This window comes from Salvelinus namaycush, chromosome 2 (assembly GCF_016432855.1).
Source record: "Salvelinus namaycush isolate Seneca chromosome 2, SaNama_1.0, whole genome shotgun sequence".
Lineage (NCBI taxonomy): Eukaryota > Metazoa > Chordata > Actinopteri > Salmoniformes > Salmonidae > Salvelinus > Salvelinus namaycush.
The window spans coordinates 48,650,357-48,668,502 of NC_052308.1; the positions used below are offsets into that span (position 1 = coordinate 48,650,357).

General features: G+C 42.0%; 1 protein-coding gene and 1 long non-coding RNA gene across 2 annotated transcripts; both read left to right on the forward strand.

Moving 5' to 3' along the window:
• Positions 1-1,926: 1,926 nt before the first annotated feature.
• Positions 1,927-5,178, forward strand: LOC120026401 (chorion transcription factor Cf2-like). Its single transcript, XM_038971264.1, has 2 exons — positions 1,927-2,201; positions 3,764-5,178. The coding sequence occupies exons 1-2, from the start codon at positions 2,009-2,011 to the stop codon at positions 4,591-4,593; spliced, it is 1,023 nt and encodes a 340-aa protein (XP_038827192.1). The 5' UTR covers positions 1,927-2,008; the 3' UTR covers positions 4,594-5,178.
• Positions 5,179-15,746: 10,568 nt separating this feature from the next.
• LOC120026411 lies at positions 15,747-16,796 on the forward strand. The gene is made up of 3 exons (XR_005473086.1): positions 15,747-15,762; positions 15,853-15,936; positions 16,768-16,796. It is a non-coding gene; the product is annotated as an uncharacterized LOC120026411 (long non-coding RNA).
• The last annotated feature ends 1,350 nt before the right edge of the window (positions 16,797-18,146 follow it).

Consider the following 18,146-nt stretch of genomic DNA (forward strand, 5'->3'; position numbering starts at 1 on the left):
TGACACAAATAATTCTTCCAACAATTGTTCACAGACAGATTATTTCACTTACAATTCACTGTATCACAATTCCAGTGGGTCAGATGTTTACATACACTAAGTTGACTGTGTCTTTAAACAGCTTGGAAAATTCCAGAAAATGATGTCATGGCTTTAGAAGCTTCTGATAGGCTAATTGACATAATTTGAGTCAATTGGAGGTGTACCTGTGGATGTATTTCAAGGCCTACCTTCAAACTCAGTGGCTCTTTGCTTGACATCATGGGAAAATCAAAAGAAATAAGCCAAGACCTCAGAAAACAATTGTAGACCTCAACAAGTCTGGTTCATCCTGTCTGGTTCACGCCTGAAGGTACCACGTTCATCTGTTACAAACAATAGTACGCAGGTATAAACGCCATGGGACCACGCAGCCGTCATTCCGCTCAGGAAGGAGACGTGTTCTGTCTCCTAGAGATGAACGTACTTTGGTGCGAAAAGTGCAAATCAATCCCAGAACAACAGCAAAGAATCTTGTGAAGATGCTGGAGGAAACGGGTACAAAAGTATCTATATCCACAGTAAAACAAGTCCTATATCGACATAACCTGAAAGGCTGCTCAGCCAGGAAGAAGTCGCTGCTCCAAATCAGCCATAAAAAAGCCAGACTACAGTTAGCAACTGCACATGGGGACAAAGATTGTACTATTTGGAGAAATATCCGCTGGTCAGATGAAACAAAAATAGAACTGTTTGGCCATAATGACCATCGTTATGTTTGGAGGAAAAAGGGGGAAGCTTGCAAGCCAAAGAACACCATCCCAACCGTGAAGCACAGGGGTGGCAGCATCATGTTGTGGGGGTGCTTTGCTGCAGAAGGAACTGGTGCACTTCACAAAATAGATGGCATCATGAGGCAGGAAAATTATGTGGATATATTGAAGCAACATCTCAAGACATCAGTCAGGAAGTTAAAGTTTGGTCGCAAATTCCAAATGGACAATGACCCCAAGCACACTTCCAAAGTTGTGGCAAAATGGCTTAAGGACAACAAAGTCAAGGTATTGGAGTGGACATCACAAAGCCCTGACCTCAATCATATAGAAAATTTGTGGGCAGAACTGAAAAAGCGTGTGTGAGCAAGGAGGCCTACAAACCTGACTCAGTTACACCAGCTCTGTCAGGAGGAATGGGCCAAAATTCACCCAACTTATTGTGGGAAGCTTGTGGAAGGCTACCCAAAACAGTTGACCCAAGTTAAACAATTTAAAGGCAACGCTACCAAATACTAATTGAGTGTATGTAAACTTCTGACCCACTGGGAATGTGATGAAATAAATAAAAGCTGAAATAAATCACTCTACTCATATTCTGACACTTCACATTCTTGAAATAAAGGGGTGATCCTAACTGACCTAAGACAGGGTATTTTTACTAGGATTAAATGTCAGGAATTGTGAAAAACTGAGTTTAAATGTATTTGACTAAGGTGTATGTAAACTTCCAACTTCAACTGTAAACAGTGCACTCATATTCATTCGAAAAGAAGCATGCAGTTCAACATGTCTGCATGCACTGCAGTTTATTATGTTTATTCCGAACAGTCCAAAGTCATGCCATTATAATACCCTGAATCAGGACTGAACTGTATTCATAAACGGTGTACAATACTAGGACAGAGGCCAGGAAGGTTATTGACTATATGGAACTACCAAAATCTTAACCAATAGCCAGCGTGCAGCCCAAGTTCCAGTCTGGAAAGTGTTTTTGGAAGAAACAGCCATTTGAGAGTTATGTCTGTCTCTTCTCACATGTGAACCAAAAATATAGGTTGAAAAACGTCAGCATATTGTCAACCTTTGTTTCCACTCCGGACAACAGGCGGCGGTAGTGCGGTATTGTGTTGCCGCGCACGCACTGTAAAAAAAAGTATAGCGAGCAGTGTTTACTTCCTGGCAGGCACATTTAACAAGGGTTTCCAAAAAGCTTTAAATTTATACTAAAATACTAGCGACAGTGCATTCCCAACATGTCAAAAATACAATTGCTCAATGTGTTTCTGCGTGAGCGATTGATAGCGGCTGCTGTAGAGATATTTGGAGTAGTTGAAAATACGATAGTAGAGTATCAAGAAGAAATCTCCCGTTCGAAGGAGGAGAGCAAACGGTTACAGAAGCTGTTAGATTTGGTCGTTAAACCACAAATCAAGTTACATAGAGCAGGTTTGTAACGACGACTACTTCAACTTACTGTTTGACTGGCTTGTAGCCTACTCTCTTTCACTGCCCTCGCTTGACGTTCCGCGCACTGCAAGCCCACAGTGTGTGTCACTTCTCTTGTCACCTGTTAATCAACTTGCTAGAACCCAATATCTGTGGACAGTTTTGTGTTCGAGACCACCTAAAGCGAGAACGATTCAAGACCGGAGCGAATCTAGTCCATACCGAGACTGGGTGGGGACGAGAGGTCCGAGTCAAGACCGAGACCAGAAAAATGCGAGTCCAATTAAAGACCATGACTAATTTTGTAAAATCGTCACCATAATAAGAGTTCAAAATGTTTAGTATTTATATTAATATTTCAGAAGAACATATGGGTTCTTTAGACACTAAGAATGGTCAAACAAATGCATGCTGAGGGCAAATAGAGCCACTCTACAAATGTTTACTAACCCAAACACAGTGGGGAACAATGAGGGCCTGCTATGCTTTCAGAGAAAGGCTAAGGAATTATAAAATAATAATAATTATTATCAATTATGTTTTTTGAATCTTTTCAGTTTTTGTTAGAAAGGAAAGGGTTAACCGACGAGAAAAGTTTGAATCAGGATTTTTCTTTGGTGGTCTCTGGGGAGATACATTTAGCTAACTAAGTCAGCCATTGGCTAGGCCAATGTAGCCGACTTGCCTAGTTATGGATGCCACCTTTCCAACATGTCAGATCGTCAAATTTCTGCCCTGCTAGAGCTGCCCCGGTCAACTGTGCTCTCATTGTGAACTGGAAACGTCTAGGAGCAACAACATCTCAGCCGCGAAGTGGTAGGTCACACAAGCTCACAGAATGGGACCGCTGAAGTGCGAAGCACATAAACATCGTCTGTCCTCGGTTGCAACACTCACCACCAAGTTCCAAACTGCCTCTGGAAGCAACGTCAGCACAAGAACTGTTCGTCGGGAGCTTCATGAAGTGGGTTACCATGCCATGGCCGAAAAGCCGAACACAAGCCTAAGATCAGTGGTGTTCAACTCGCCGCCATTGGACTCTCTGGAGTGATGAATCGCGCTTCACCATCTGGCAGATGCCAGGGAAATGCTACCTGCCCCAATGCATAGTGCCAACTGTAAAGTTTGGTGGAGGAGGAATAATGGTCTGGGGCTGTTTTTCATGGTTTGGGCTAGGCCTTTTAGTTCCAGTGAAGGCAAATCTTAATGCTACAGCATGCAATGACATTCTAGACGATTCTGTGCCTCCAACGATTCTGACAACAATTTCCCCCACTCTACCAGCAAGTCAAGGGAATTCGAACAAAGTTTGAGTGATATTTTTCAATGAAAGTAAAGGATAGTAATGTTACCAGTAAACTATGAATCCCACTTTTCAATAGGGGAAAATATATAAATGTTTCAAGAAAGGAGTGTGTGATACTGTATTTGGCCTGACAAAGTGCTTTTATGCGCCAACTGAATTGAAGCTGATAATGATTTTTTTACTCCGCTAGTCTCAGTAAGATATATTAATATGGCTCTCTGTTGACTAACATTTATTTCCCTTTCCTTCCCTCCAGAACCTAGGCAGCATGTCTCAGAAGAAGAGGAGATGAGGGGCCTCAGTCTGCGGCAAGAAAGTTCAGAGCCCGCACAAAGTACAGTGGAACAGGACTTCAGGACGAGACTGGTAGAAGAGCAATTGCAAGGGCCTGAGTCTCATAGTCATAACATAGAGTTTGTGTTCACTCCTCCTTGTGTGAAAAGTGGGTTTGACCAGGACCCTTGGCCCTCGCACCTTTTTAAAACCCAGATTGTGGAGGACAATGAGATTAATAATCTGTCGAGTACCCTAGTGGAACATATGAAAACAGAACCTGATGGAGAGGGCTACGGAGTACCAACGAGTGACCCACAGTTCCTGGTTGCAGTAAACGCACACTGTTCTGCAGCTCCGAGTGAAAACATGACCCCTCTGCCACGGAAAACAAAGAGAGGGCGACCGTTTAGGCATATAGGAACACTGTCTGAATTTATGAAGAGACGCGCCTCATACGAACGATTTCGATGCCATGTCTGTGGAAAGGGGTTCCCAGCAAGGAAGGGTCTGGGAGACCACATGACGACTCATACAGGGGAGAGACCACACAGCTGTCACCTTTGTGGGAAAGGTTTCAAAGTGAAGAGTCATCTGAACGAGCATATCCGAGTTCACACAGGAGAGAAACCGTTTGTCTGCCCAGTCTGCGGGAAAGCGTTCAGGCAGGACGCTCATATGAAAGGACATTTGAGGAGGACTCACAAGGAGAACCCGTACCGATGCCATGACTGTGGCGAAAGCTTCAGTCAGATGGGAGAGCTGCAAGTGCATAGGACAGTGGCCTGTGGTCCGATTGTCCTGGGCCTTTGACGTTACTGTCCTTTCCCTGATGCCTTTGGTGACACAGACGTTTTAGTCTGGCAGTCATGATAAGGACAATTGAATTGTGTTATTGAAGGAAAAAAGGAAGCATAATCTGTCCACAGAGTAAGAAAAGTTTGAGGGCGAAGCTCCTATCTTTGCCAAAATTCATAAATGGGAGGGTATTTCTAGAAAGCATGTAGCCTATGTGGTTGGTTGTCTGTACAGTGTTGTGAAAAAGTATTTGCCCCATTTCCAATTTTCTCTACTTATACATATTTTGGATACTGAATGTTATCAGATCTTCAACCAAAATCTGATATTAGATGACAGGAACCTGATTGAACAATTTTATATATACAAAAGTATGTGAGTGAATTCGGCTATTTCAGCCACACCTGTTGCTGACAGGTTAATAAAAATCCCGTACTGAAGAGCCCAGTGACTTTCAACGTGGCACCGTCATAGCTGCCCTGTAAGTGCTGTTCTTGTGAAGTGGGAACGGAGCAACAATGGCTCAGCCGCGAAGTGGTAGGCCACACAAGCTCACAGAACGGGCCCGCCGAGTGCTGAAGTGTGTAAAAATCGTCTGTCCTTGGTTGCAACACTCACTACTGAGTTCCAAACTGCTTCTGGAAAAAAACGTCAGCACAAGAACCGTTCGTCGGGAGCTTCATGAAATGGGTTTCCATGGCCAAACAGCCGCACACAAGCCTAAGATCACCATGCGCAATGCCAATCGTCGTCTGGAGTGGTGTAAAGCTCGCCGCCATTGGACTCTGGAGCAGTGGAAACGCGTTCTTTGGAGTGATAAATCACCCTTCACCATCTGGCAGTCCAATGGACAAATCTTGGTTTGGCAGATGCCAGGAGAACGCTACCTGCCCCAATGCATAGTACCAGCTGTGAAGTTTGGTGTAGGAGGAATAGTGGTCTGGAGCTGTTTTTCATGGTTCGGACTAGGCCTCTTAGTTCCAGTGAAGGGAAATCTTAACGCTACAGCATACAATTACATTCTATATGATTCTGTGCCTCCAACTTTGCGGCAACAGTTTGGGGAAGGCCCTTTCCTGTTTCAGCATGACACTGCCCCCGTGCGCAAAGCAAGGTCCATACAGAAATGGTTTGTCGACATGGTGTGGAAGAACTTGACTGGCCTGCACAGAGCCCTAAGCTCAACCCCATCGAACACCTTTGGGATGAATTGGAACACCGACTGCGAGCCAGGCCTAATCGCCAAACATCAGTGCCTGACCTCACTAATGCTCTTGTGGCTAAATGGAAGCAAGTCCCTACAGCAATGTTCCAACATCTAGTGGAAAACCTTCTCAGAAGAGTGGAGGCTGTTATAGCAGCAAATGTCCATGATTTTGGAATGAGATGTTCGACGTGCAGGTGTCCACATACATTTGTGCCATGTAGTGTATTTCATAAAGTTATGTAACACCCAATGCTCCTGTGTGAGAAAGTAATTGCTCCCTTACACTCAATAACTCACCTTTAACTGCAATGACTCCAACCAAACGCTTCCTGTTAGTTGATCAGTCTCTCACGTCGCTGTGGAGGAATTCTGGCCCACTCTTCCATGCAGAACTGCTTTAACTCAGTGACATTTGTGGATTTTCAAACATGAACTGCTCGTTCAAGTCCTGCCACAACCTCTCAATTGGGATTAGGTCTGGATTTAACTTTAAATGTGTTGCTTTTTAGCCATTTTCATGCAGACTTGATTGTGTGTTTTAGATCATTGTCTTGCTGCATGACCCAGCTGCGTTTCAGCTTCAGCTCACAGACGGATGGCCTGACATTCTCCTGTAGAATTCTCTGATACAGAGCTGAATTTAATCCAAAACACACAAGTCTATAACAACCAGTTATTGAGTGTAAGGGGACAATTACTTTTTCACACAGGGGAATTGGGTGTTGCATACCTTTATTAATAACACAACAAATATATACTTATTTGTAAATTCTGGTTCCCTTTATCTAATATTATGTTTTGGCTGAAGATCTGATAACATTCAGTCCCCCCCCCAAAAATCAGAAAGGGGTCAAATACTTTTTCACGGCACTGTATGTGGTTCTCCATCCAATCTTTTTAAGCGAGTAAAGTCCGTCGGGGAAAAAATGTCACGACAGCCCTGATGGAAGCAGCTAATTTGTCGGTACAGTTAACTTTCCAAATGTCAACACATGCTATACAGAGTGGGATCTTTTTGTGTCGGTAAAATAAATTATGCAACAAATGGAGCTGGAAACGCCTTTATGCTCAAATATCGAAGTAAAAGTCACAAGATGATATGTTGTGTGGTCCTCCCACTGCGACTGGTGAAAGTGCACGGTGATGAGCTTGATCAGTTCCAAGAAATATAGACCGTCTTAAACTCTTATTCTGGTCACATGATGATCGATGCTTGGCTGTTTGACAAATCAAGGTAATCTCGCTCTTTTGTCCATACTAATCTCATCATGTAGGAAAGCCTACCTGCACTGTATCTGCAAGCTGTTGGCTAGAGTACACGTGCCAAGACCAGAGTGGGCACATAAGCTATATAACACAATTTTATTTTTGACAAAACCATCAGTAGAGTTGAAAACAAATTAGCATTTCTTATTGAACAAGACTAGGTAGTCCCTCCTTTTTAGTACATTTTCTTCAGTTTTGTGCCTAATGAACACGACTAGATTCTCCTCGTTTTTACAATGAGTCACGTGAAGTTTGTATACGGGAAGGAGGTCCCCGTAATTTGTAGGTTCCCGAGTAGCGCAGCGGTCTAAGGCATTGCATCTCAGTGCTTGAGGCATCACTACAGACCCTGGTTTGATTCCAGGGTGTATCACAACTGCCCGTGATTGGGAGTCCCATAGGGCGGTGCACAATTAGGGTTTGGACGGGGTAGGCCGTCATTGTAAATAAGAATTTGTTCTTAACTGACTTACCTAGTTAAATAAAGATAAAATAATCATTGAATTTAGCTCCACTTGTACTACAGTTATATGACCAGTAGAGGCCAGAAAAGCCCATCTTTCAAAGAGTGGTAGAGAAGAATAGTGTATTTCCCCTATCTAGACCGAGACCATGTGTAGTAGACTTGGGTCAAAACTCCTCTTAGACCAGATTGGGCAAATAAACCCCTTTGTTGCAGCACTCATTCTGGGCTTGGATACATCACATATGCATATAAACCCTGTGTGGTTTGCAGCTCAATAGCATATCTCAAAAATACAGCTAGTCTTAATACTCATGTTGGGCAATTCAGGCGGATGTGTGTGTTTCATATGATTGTGTTTTGCTTTTTGTGTTTTAGTTTGCTTTTCATGCATTGTGTAATTGAGGTGTATACAAGATATGTATAGTATAATTGTGGTTTATTGATGTGTTCATGCATCTGCGAAATAAATGTGGTCTCAGTGCTTAAATAAAGGTAAAAAATAAAACAAAATAAAAAATGAATATGCACAAGTGTATTTCTCTCAAATTTTGTGCACAAATTTGTTTACTCCCTGTTAGTGAGCATTTCTCCTTTGCCAAGATAATCCATCCACCTGACAGGTGCAGCATATCAAGAAGCTGATTAAACAACATGATCATTACACGGGTGCACCTTGTGCTGGGGACAATAAAATGGCACTCTAAAATGTGCAGATTTGTTACTAAACACAATGCCACGCTACCATAAGCCGCCTCCAACGTCATTTTAGAGAATTTGGTAGTACGTCCAACTGACCTCACAACTGCAGACTACGCCAGCCAAGGACCTAATCCGGCTTCTTCACCTGCGGGATGTTCTGAGACGAGCCACCCGGACAGCTAATGAAACTGTGGGTTTGTACAACCAGTTTCTGCACAAACTGTCGGAAACTGTCTCAGGGGAGCTCATCTGCGTGCTTGTCATCCTCACCAGGGTCTTGACCTGACTGCAGTTCGGCGTTGTAATCGACTTCAGTGGGCAAATGCTCACCTTCAATGGCCACTGGCACGCTGGAGAAGTGTGCTTTTCACAGATGAATCCCGGTTTCAACTGTACTGGGAAGATAGCGGACAGTGTATGGCGTTGTGTGGGCGAGCGGTTTTCTGATGTCAACATTGTGAACAGAGTGCCCCATGGTGGCGGGGGGTTATGGTATGGGCAGGCATAAGCTACGGACAACGAACAGTATTGCATTTTATCGATGGCAATTTGAATACACATAGATACTGTGATGAGATCCTGAGGCCCATTGTCGTGCCATTCATCCGCCGCCATCACCTCATGTTTCAGCATGATAATGCATGGCTCCATGTCGCAAGGATCTGTACACAATTCCTGGAAGCTGTAAATATTCCAGTTCTTCCATGGCCTTCATACTCACCAGACATGTCACCCATTGAGTATGCTTGGGATGCTCTGAGCCAACGAGTACGACATCGTGTTCCAGTTCCCGCCAATATCCAGCAACTTCGCACAGCCGTTGAAGAAAAGTGGGACAACAATCAACAGCCTGATCAACTCTATGCGAAGGAGATGTCTTGCTACATGAGGCAAATGGTGGTCACACCAGACACTGACTGGTTTTCTGATCCACGCCCCTAACTTTTTTTTTTTAAGGCATTTGTGACCAGATGCATATCTGTATTCCCAGTCATGTGAAATCCATAGATTAGGGCTTAATTAATTTCAATTGACTGATTTCCTTATATGAACTGTAACTCAGTAAAATCGTTGAAATTGTTGCATGTTGCGTTAATATTTTTGTTCAGTGTAGTATGACATGCATATTTCTCTCCCTGTGCGGTACTCGCAATTTGATATGCTGAACAATTGAATGTGTAAACTATTCTACTATGGGGTTGTCTGATTTTGCTGTTGCTTCTTGTGTTGTTGGCTGTTGAAAAATAAAATGTGGACAACAATCTTTCCTTAGATAATTCAAATAACCAAAGGTGCCGGGTCTTGGACCCGGCGGGACCCGGCCCAATTTCCCTGCTTCCACACACACACACACACACACACACACACACACACACACACACACACACACACACACACACACACACACACACACACACACACACACACACACACACACACACACACACACACACACACAGAGCCTAATCTCCAAGCCTTTGTGATGCGGCCCTCTGTCCCCAAAATTCTCTTTCAACACATTTCCCATAAACTGATGCAACACTAACAAACTCTCACTCACTGGCCCCAATCTTTCTTAACTTCCTTGACTCAATCTCTGAAACATTCCCTCTATCCCCTGACTCTTTCTCTCAGTTGCTCCTACTGAATACATAACACCTCACAGAGAGCTTTTCAGCGCAGGCCTAACGTTCGACTGGAAAACATCCAAAGTTATTTCTCCTGCCAATGAGGGGGAACGGCCAGAATCGGTGCGGGAACCAGTCCCCGAGAGATTGCAGGGAATGAACACCACTGAAACTATGCCATGATAGTCCTGACCTCAAGGCCAGGTAGTACAGCATGTCTACATGCAGGGATGTTACATAGGCCTATGTTTAAATCCAAAAAGTTAGAAACAAATGCCTTCAGAAAGATTTTGAAGTTAATTTTGTATTTGCAAAAATAAACAGGGTTTCTTCTTCCAAAGCATAGGGCCAAAGAAAAATGTTGAAAGGCTTAAAAAAAAGATTCTGTGGTAGAAACCCTGGTAATAAAATGTATGTCTAAATAACATTTGTATAACGTTAGGCGACTTACCGTCCTGCCGTCGTGTCCAAACTGCACCAGGCCTGCCTTAGTGACCAGACCGGGTCGACTGACACCAGGGATCTCCAGGGGTTGTCCGTTAGCAGCCATTGTCAACCAGAGTGGAGCCGTAGAACGTCACTTTCTAGAAGGGAGACAGTAGGAGACACCACAGTGGAATCAGCCTTTTGAGTGCATCTCAATTTGTGTTTGTATTTATTATGGATCCACATTAGATGCTACCAAGGCTAAATGAAGGCAGTTTATACAATTAAAACATTACAATACATTCAGACTGTGTGCCATCAGGCCCCTACTCCACCACTACCGCATATATACAGTTCAAAATCCATGTGTACGTGTGTGTATAGTGCGTATGTTATCGTGTGTGTGTATACATGTGTCTGTGCCTATGTTTGTGTTGCTTCACAGTCCCCGCTGTTCCATAAGGTTTTTTTAAATCAAATTTTACGGCTTGCATGAGTTACTTGATGTGGAATAGAGTTCCATGTAGTCATGGCTCTATGTAGTACTGTGTGCCTTCCATAGTCTGTTCTGGACTTGGGGACTGTGTGGCATGTCTTGTGGGGTATGCATGGGTGTCCGAGCTGTGCGCCAGTAGTTCAAACAGACAGCTCGGTGCATTCAACATGTCAATACCTCTCATGAATACAAGCAGTGATGAAGTCAATCTCTCCTCCACTTTGAGCCAGGAGAGATTGACGTTGATATTATTAATATTAGCTCTCTGTGTACATCCAAGGGCCAGCCGTGTTGCCCTGTTCTGAACCAATTGCACTTTTCCTATGTCCTTTTTTGTGCCACCTGACCACACGACTGAACAGTAGTCCAGGTGCGAGCAAACTAGGGCCTGTAGGACCTGCCTTGTTGACAGTGCTGTCAAGCAGGTAGAGCAGCCCCTTATCATGGACATACTTCTCCCCATCTTAGCTACTGTTATATCAATATGTTTTGACCATGACAGTTTACAATCCAGGGTAACTCTGTTTAGTTTCCTCAACCCGCTAATTTTTTACATTTATTACAAGATTTAGTTGAGGTTTAGATAGTGGCCTCCTTTCCTTTTCTTCTTTACCTCATCTGCACTGTTGTCACTGAACTGGACAGGTGAGACCGTGGCAATATTCTTACCTGTCCATCAACCTCCACTCGGGCGCCAGGCACTTTCCTCTGATCCAGTTGTGTAGGGCCGGCGTAGACTGGTTCCAGTCAATCTACAGGCTAACATCGACCACAAGTCTTTTTAGCATTATTTATTAGCTGCAATCAACTTAGACACAAATATTATCTGAATCAAATTATGGGAAATATGTGGTCCCGAACATGTCATCTCAAACATAGTATTACAGGAGTACTTTAGTGGTTCACTGTTCTTGTGAGTTGAAGATAATGTTAGATGGCAGGAGCAGAGCATCAGTCCTTGGTCAGGGTCAGGCCTACCTTGGTGTTGTCTTTCTTCTGAATCCTCTGATGGAAAATGCTATCTTGTGAAGTGACAGTCTTGCAAATGTTAATCTTGTTTTAGTGTCATAAATAATCCTTGGTTCCTGCCCGTGCTTGGTAAAGATATGGGAGGGGGGGCACATAACCAGAATATGTTCTATAAGTTAAGATGGAAAACGGTGCCAGACACATGCCGGAACCAACTCTATGAACTATACCTATGCAACATGTCTGTAAGCAGTATGTAAGGGATCTAGATCTATAACGTTTAGATCTATAACCTTATCTAGGGGTTCTGTCCACCACTGCCTGTTGATCTACAGGTAGTGAGCACTGACAGGAGAAGCCATTGAAAAGTTTGAGAGGGTAACAGCTGAGATGGATAAGGGCTGTAACAATGTTCATTGATGCCAACTCTTCGTGAAAACTATATGTGTACCTCTCGGGATGCTGCGCTGTGATCGTTGCTGGTGGGGTGGATGTGAATACCTGAGATTTATAACGTTATATAGGGATTCTGTATGGAGAGATGAAAGAAGAGAGAACTATTTCCGAATATGCTGTTAAATGGAACACTAGTGAATATTTAAACCTCTAAATGAATAGAACTATGGTGTAGAGGAGGAATTTGTGATGTAACACACATGTATAATGGGTTATTAGAGATGAAGTAACATAATATTGAGTATAATGGGTTACTAGAGATCTGATGAAGTAACAATAGAAAATAAAAAATATATATATATACACAACTTGTACACCAACACGTAGATGTACGTAAGTGGTGTAAAATGTATTAAGAGAAATTAATAGTATAATGGGTTACAAAATTTGATAAAGTAAAAATGTATGAAAGTATAATGGGTTACTGGAGTTTAACTTGCTAGGTAGACTTAGTATGGACAGAGCTCTCCATCTATAGGGGACTGATAGACAGTGTAAGCCCAGTTATTGTGAAAGTTGATCCCATAAAGAGACTCTAGTCTCGAGAGCTACCTTAAAAAAGGAAGCTCCCTCCAAAGTTTCTCTTCCCTTCTGAATTGGCTGATGTATTTTATAAATTCAGCACATTACATGTTAATCTTAAAATAATAGACATTTAACCTTTTCATACATGAGTTCCGAATATCTCTAACGGTCGCCCCAGCTTGAGTTTTTTTATGCACGTGATGTCAGAATGCACTCACTGTTCCAAAACGTGATCGTTACGCAACAGAACAGTTAACAAACGCTGCCTGTTAATTGTCTATAGTCTAAGTTGTATTTTTTAACAACAGTTTCAACTGAGGTGTGTTAGCTCTGTATTAAGTGATTGTGAGAAGGAGAGATGTTGTAGGGGGAATAGGCTTTTTTCACTCGATCTGTCCAACTTATCACCTTATCGCCTCTAAAATGTAAATAAAACACTATAAAGAGTTTATATAATGTGTCATTACATTCCTATTTGAAGGTGTGTGTCGAATTTGAATCGGCTTTTGAGAGTCATGATAGCTTGCAGTGATGACGCAAAAAATGACTAGGTATTCCCCCCTTACCCTGTCCCTGTCCCTTTCTTGTTTTTAAACGGTGAGAGAAGTGCTACACCTGGTGGAGAGAGGCTGTAAGACAGAATTAGTTGCTTTATGTGTGCTGTACATTACGCCATGACACGTCACGATGTAATGTACATCGTCGGAGGGGTCAGTTTTTTCAACTTTTCTCCAATACTATAGAGCCATTACCATGTCAATCAACACTTGAATAGAAACGCAGTTCACACCCCAGATTTTGATGTCAACACAGTCGCTACAGTCCCATTAGTTTTCTTTGCAGCCTCGTTTGAATGTCGCGGTTGCGCACATTTGTACGGAATGGGGTTAGCGTCCGTTAATCATCTGTAAAGTTGTTTTACATGCAATCACACAAGCTAGATAGATATATATTTTGTTAAAAAGCCTGTTGTCATTCATTGGTTGTTTCTTTGGAGCTAGCTAAGCTATCACTAGCTAGCTAGGTGGATAATAATGTGATGTACAGTAGGCTACAGTAACATTACAGTATTACTGAATGACAACGATATAGCGTTGTCACTACTTGTTGGCAAGTTGGTTGATATGGGTGCAGTAGGCTAGCATTGTTGTCCCTTGACAAAATTATGTTATTTTTGACTTGGTAAAATAAGCTAATGGGTTGTGTGCACTCTCACTAGATAGAATTGTGTGGTTTGGTGGCAGATTTTCAAAAGAAAATAGACGTATACAGTATATCATCAGAAATTCTCAATCAGATGAGATACACAGCTAACCCATATTGAATTTAAATAATTCATAAATGTGGACACTATTGTTAATATTCCAATTCTCTAGGCCCTCCATTCCCAAACTTGAAGCCCCCTGGTTCCAGCCGGAAAGACCAGCAAAAAGTGTTGGCTTAATGTACAACTTCCTATCAAGAAAATGTAAGACAACTCAATGTCATATTTAGAGTTACTGACATGAGTAGAAGCATATAAACTCAGCAAAAAAAGAAATGTCCTCTCACTGTGAACTGCGTTTATTTTCAGCAAACTTCAAATGTGTAAATATTTGTATGAACATAACCAGATTCAACAACTGAGACATAAACTGAACAAGTTCCACAGACATGTGACTAACAGAAATGGAATAATGTGTCCCTGAACAAAGGGGGGGTCAAAATCAAAAGTAACATTCAGTATCTGGTGTGGCCACCAGCTGCATTAACTTCTCTGGGATATGTGGGACGCTAACATCCCACTTGGCCAAAAGCCACTAAAAATGCAGAGCGCCAAAGTCAAATAAATTACTAATAAAATCAAACTTTCATGATATCACACATGAAAGACACCAAATTAAAGCTACACTTGTTGTGAATCCAGCCAACATGTCTGATTTCAAAAAGGATTTACGGCGAAAGCACACCAAACTATTATGTTAGGTCAGTACATAGCCACAGAAAAACACAGCCATTTTTCCAGACAAAGAGAGGAGTAACAAAAAGCAGACATAGAGATAAAATGAATCACTAACCTTTGATGATCTTCATCAGATGACACTCATAGGACTTCATGTTACACAATACATGTATGTTTTCTTCGGTAAAGTTCATATTTATATCCAAAAATCTGAGTTTAGGCGGGACGCTACTGTCTCACTTGGCCAAAAGCCAGAGAAAATGCAGAGCGCCATATTCAAATAAATTACTATAAAAATCTAACTTTCATTAAATCACACATGAAAGATACCAAATTAAAGCTACACTGGTTGTGAATCCAGCCAACATGTCAGAATTCAAATAGGCATTTCGGCGAAAGCAAACGATGCTATTATCTGAGGATAGCCCCATAGTAAACAGAGAGAGAAGCATATTTCAACCCTGCAGGTGCGACACAAAACACAGTAATAAAAATATAATTTGAAATCATAATAGAAATTATGTCTGCTGCGTGGGTTGCCACGTACACACACACACACACACAAACTTAATTAATTTGTTGTATTGTATTTATTATGGATCCCCATTAGCAGTTACTCTTCTTCGGGTCCTGCAAAATTAAGGCAGTTATAAAATTTTGAAAACATTACCATACTTTCACGACACATTAAGGCCACTACTCTACTACCACATATCTACGACACAAAATCCGTGTGTACAGTGTACAGTGTATGTTATTGTGTGTATGCATGTGTCTCTTCACAGTCCCCGCTGTTCCATAAGGTGTATTTTTATCTGTTTTTTAAATCTAATTTTACTGCTTGCGCGAGTTACTTGATGTGGAATAGAGTTCCATGTAGTCATGGCTCTATGTACTACTGTGCGCCTCCCATAGTCTGTTCTGTTTAGGTTAGTGTGAAGTCAAGGTGTTGTCATTAAAATTATATTGTGCCCATTTTTCAGATCTGCCAACCTGCTCGGTGGGTGACAGGTAACTGTCTTTGCACCAAGCTGTTCCAGGCCTGGAGTGGCACGTTGGAACTTTCAGAGGCTTGTCGACCTGAAGCAGTGTGATGTGGTCCAGGTAATTATCAAACACATGTATACACACTCCCTCACTCTGTTTTGTTGTAGAATTATTTTAACTTAAGAAAATTGTTCCTCTCTCTTTTAGATCTGACACCCCTATTAGCTCAACCACAGTCTTCACAGCTGCAGTCGTCTGCATCTGATACACCGGCCACGACAGGTGATACAGGTAATTATCACATGCATGTATACACACATGCACTCTCCCTCAGTTGGGGCTCTATTCAATCACGTCCGCTTTAGCCGACATCCACATAGCGGTTGTTTTGGCGGTGTCTGAGGTGGAACTGTGTTAGAGCCGTCAAATTCACAAGTGACTCCTGGCATTATACCTAAAGCGGACATTGCCATTGGCTGCACGGAGTCGCATTAACAGAAATCTCATGCAGCCCTGTTTACAAGTTAGAACACTGCAATTGGAGATGTAATCTACACCTCGATTAGGCTGATAGAAATCCTCATAATTTAGTTGAATGGTTTTGAATTTGAGCTGCATTATGTCTATATAACCTACACTTTCTCGTTCTGAACTTGTAACGAGAGAAGGACGGGTGTAGTTTTATGACAATGATCAAGAGCTGCTGCTTACTGATTTGACAGATCCAAAGCAGTTAAACCTCAGACACCGCCAAAACATCAGCTATGCGGGTGTCGGCTATCGCCGGTTAACGCTTGATCTGATTGAATCTAGGCCTTACACTCATTCAGTCTATTTAGTTGTATGATTATTGTCACTTAAGACAATTGTGCCTCTCTCTTTTAGATCTGCCACCCCCAGCAGTTCAGCTGCAGTCACAGCAGTCCTCTGATGTGGTATTTATTTTACCGGCTGCACCAGTTCCTACTACACTGGCCGTGAAGGGAGAAACTTTTGAGGATACCCAGATGGATACTGGTAATTCAGAATTATATTGCATATGCTCACTCACACCAACAGATGTACACACAGACATGTTGTTGAGCTGTATACTTACTGTCTCTTTGTGCATCTCTCTTTCAGATCTGCCATGCACTCCACCACTGCCTGACAGCCTCACCCAGAAGTGTATACACTGGGCCTATCGAGACTGACAAAGAGATGGGTGATGGGTGGCTGACAAGGAAAAATAAAACAAAATGCACTGACACATTTTCCAGAATGTAAATACGTTGTGATTACTTGTTTATTTAAAGTTTGCTCCATTTTATTTTAGGATTGGAAATATCTACTCCTTCATATCCATTCTCAATATCTACATAATTACTCTAAATATCTATCAAATCAAAGTGTAATTGATAATATTGTAAAAGACTATGGCTTAATGTGTACAGTTTGAGGAAAATCTGTGTGCTTTTTTCTAAGTTGAAAAACATGTCTCTGTAATGGTCCTGTGTGTAGCTGGTGTAGAGAGTCAGGCACAGGACAGCAGATATGAGTAATCAACGTACTTTACTAAAAATATACAAAATACAAAGCAATATAGCGAGCCCACAATAACGGACCGATGTACAACGAACAATCACTCACAAACAAACATGGGGAACAGAGGGTTAAATAATAAACAAGTAATTGGGTGAGTGAAACCAGGTGTGTAAGACAAAGACAAAACAAATGGAAAATGAAAAGTGGATCGGCGGTGGCTAGAAGGCCGGTGACGCCGAACGCCGCCCGAACAAGGAGAGCGACCGACTACGGCGGAAGTCGTGACAGTCTCCCTCTCACACACACACTAGACCCAATGTAAATAAATTGCAATAAAATGTTTATTTTATGTATGCTCCATTTTATTTGAGGAATATATCTGCAGTAAAGTACATTCACAGTTAAAGCAATGTCTTTGGTTTATTGGATATTTCTCTGAATACAATGTGTGACCAGAAGGAAGTTGGCAGACCTGCAACCCTTAGACTGTGTGTAGGTTTTGTCATCTGAAGCTGAAAAATAGAGAGATAGGGAGGTTTATCATTAATAACAGACACAATACTATAATGAATACATATTAGAATAATAAAACATAATAGAGTGACCAATAGTTACTGTATTGTGATTGTTTAGTGTTTTATTTGCTCAATCAAGTAGTGCCCCAAGGAGGGATCGAACCGTGTCTCAAAAGCAGCAGAAAAGGTCAAATAAGGTCACCAAAATGTCCGTTACGCTATACACGACTGGCCTGCCCGCACTACACAGGGATTCTTTAACTAAATAGCCCAGTACTGTACTCCCGACCGGCACATTGTACAGCGCCATATTTTCCATTCCATCCTAAAAGGAAACCCAGAGGGTTTTTCGTTTTTCTTTGAATAGAAACACCATAATCAAATTAATTAAGCAAGTACCAGTCAAAAGTTTGGACACACCTACTCATTCCAGGGTTTTTCTTTATTTTTACTATGTTCTAC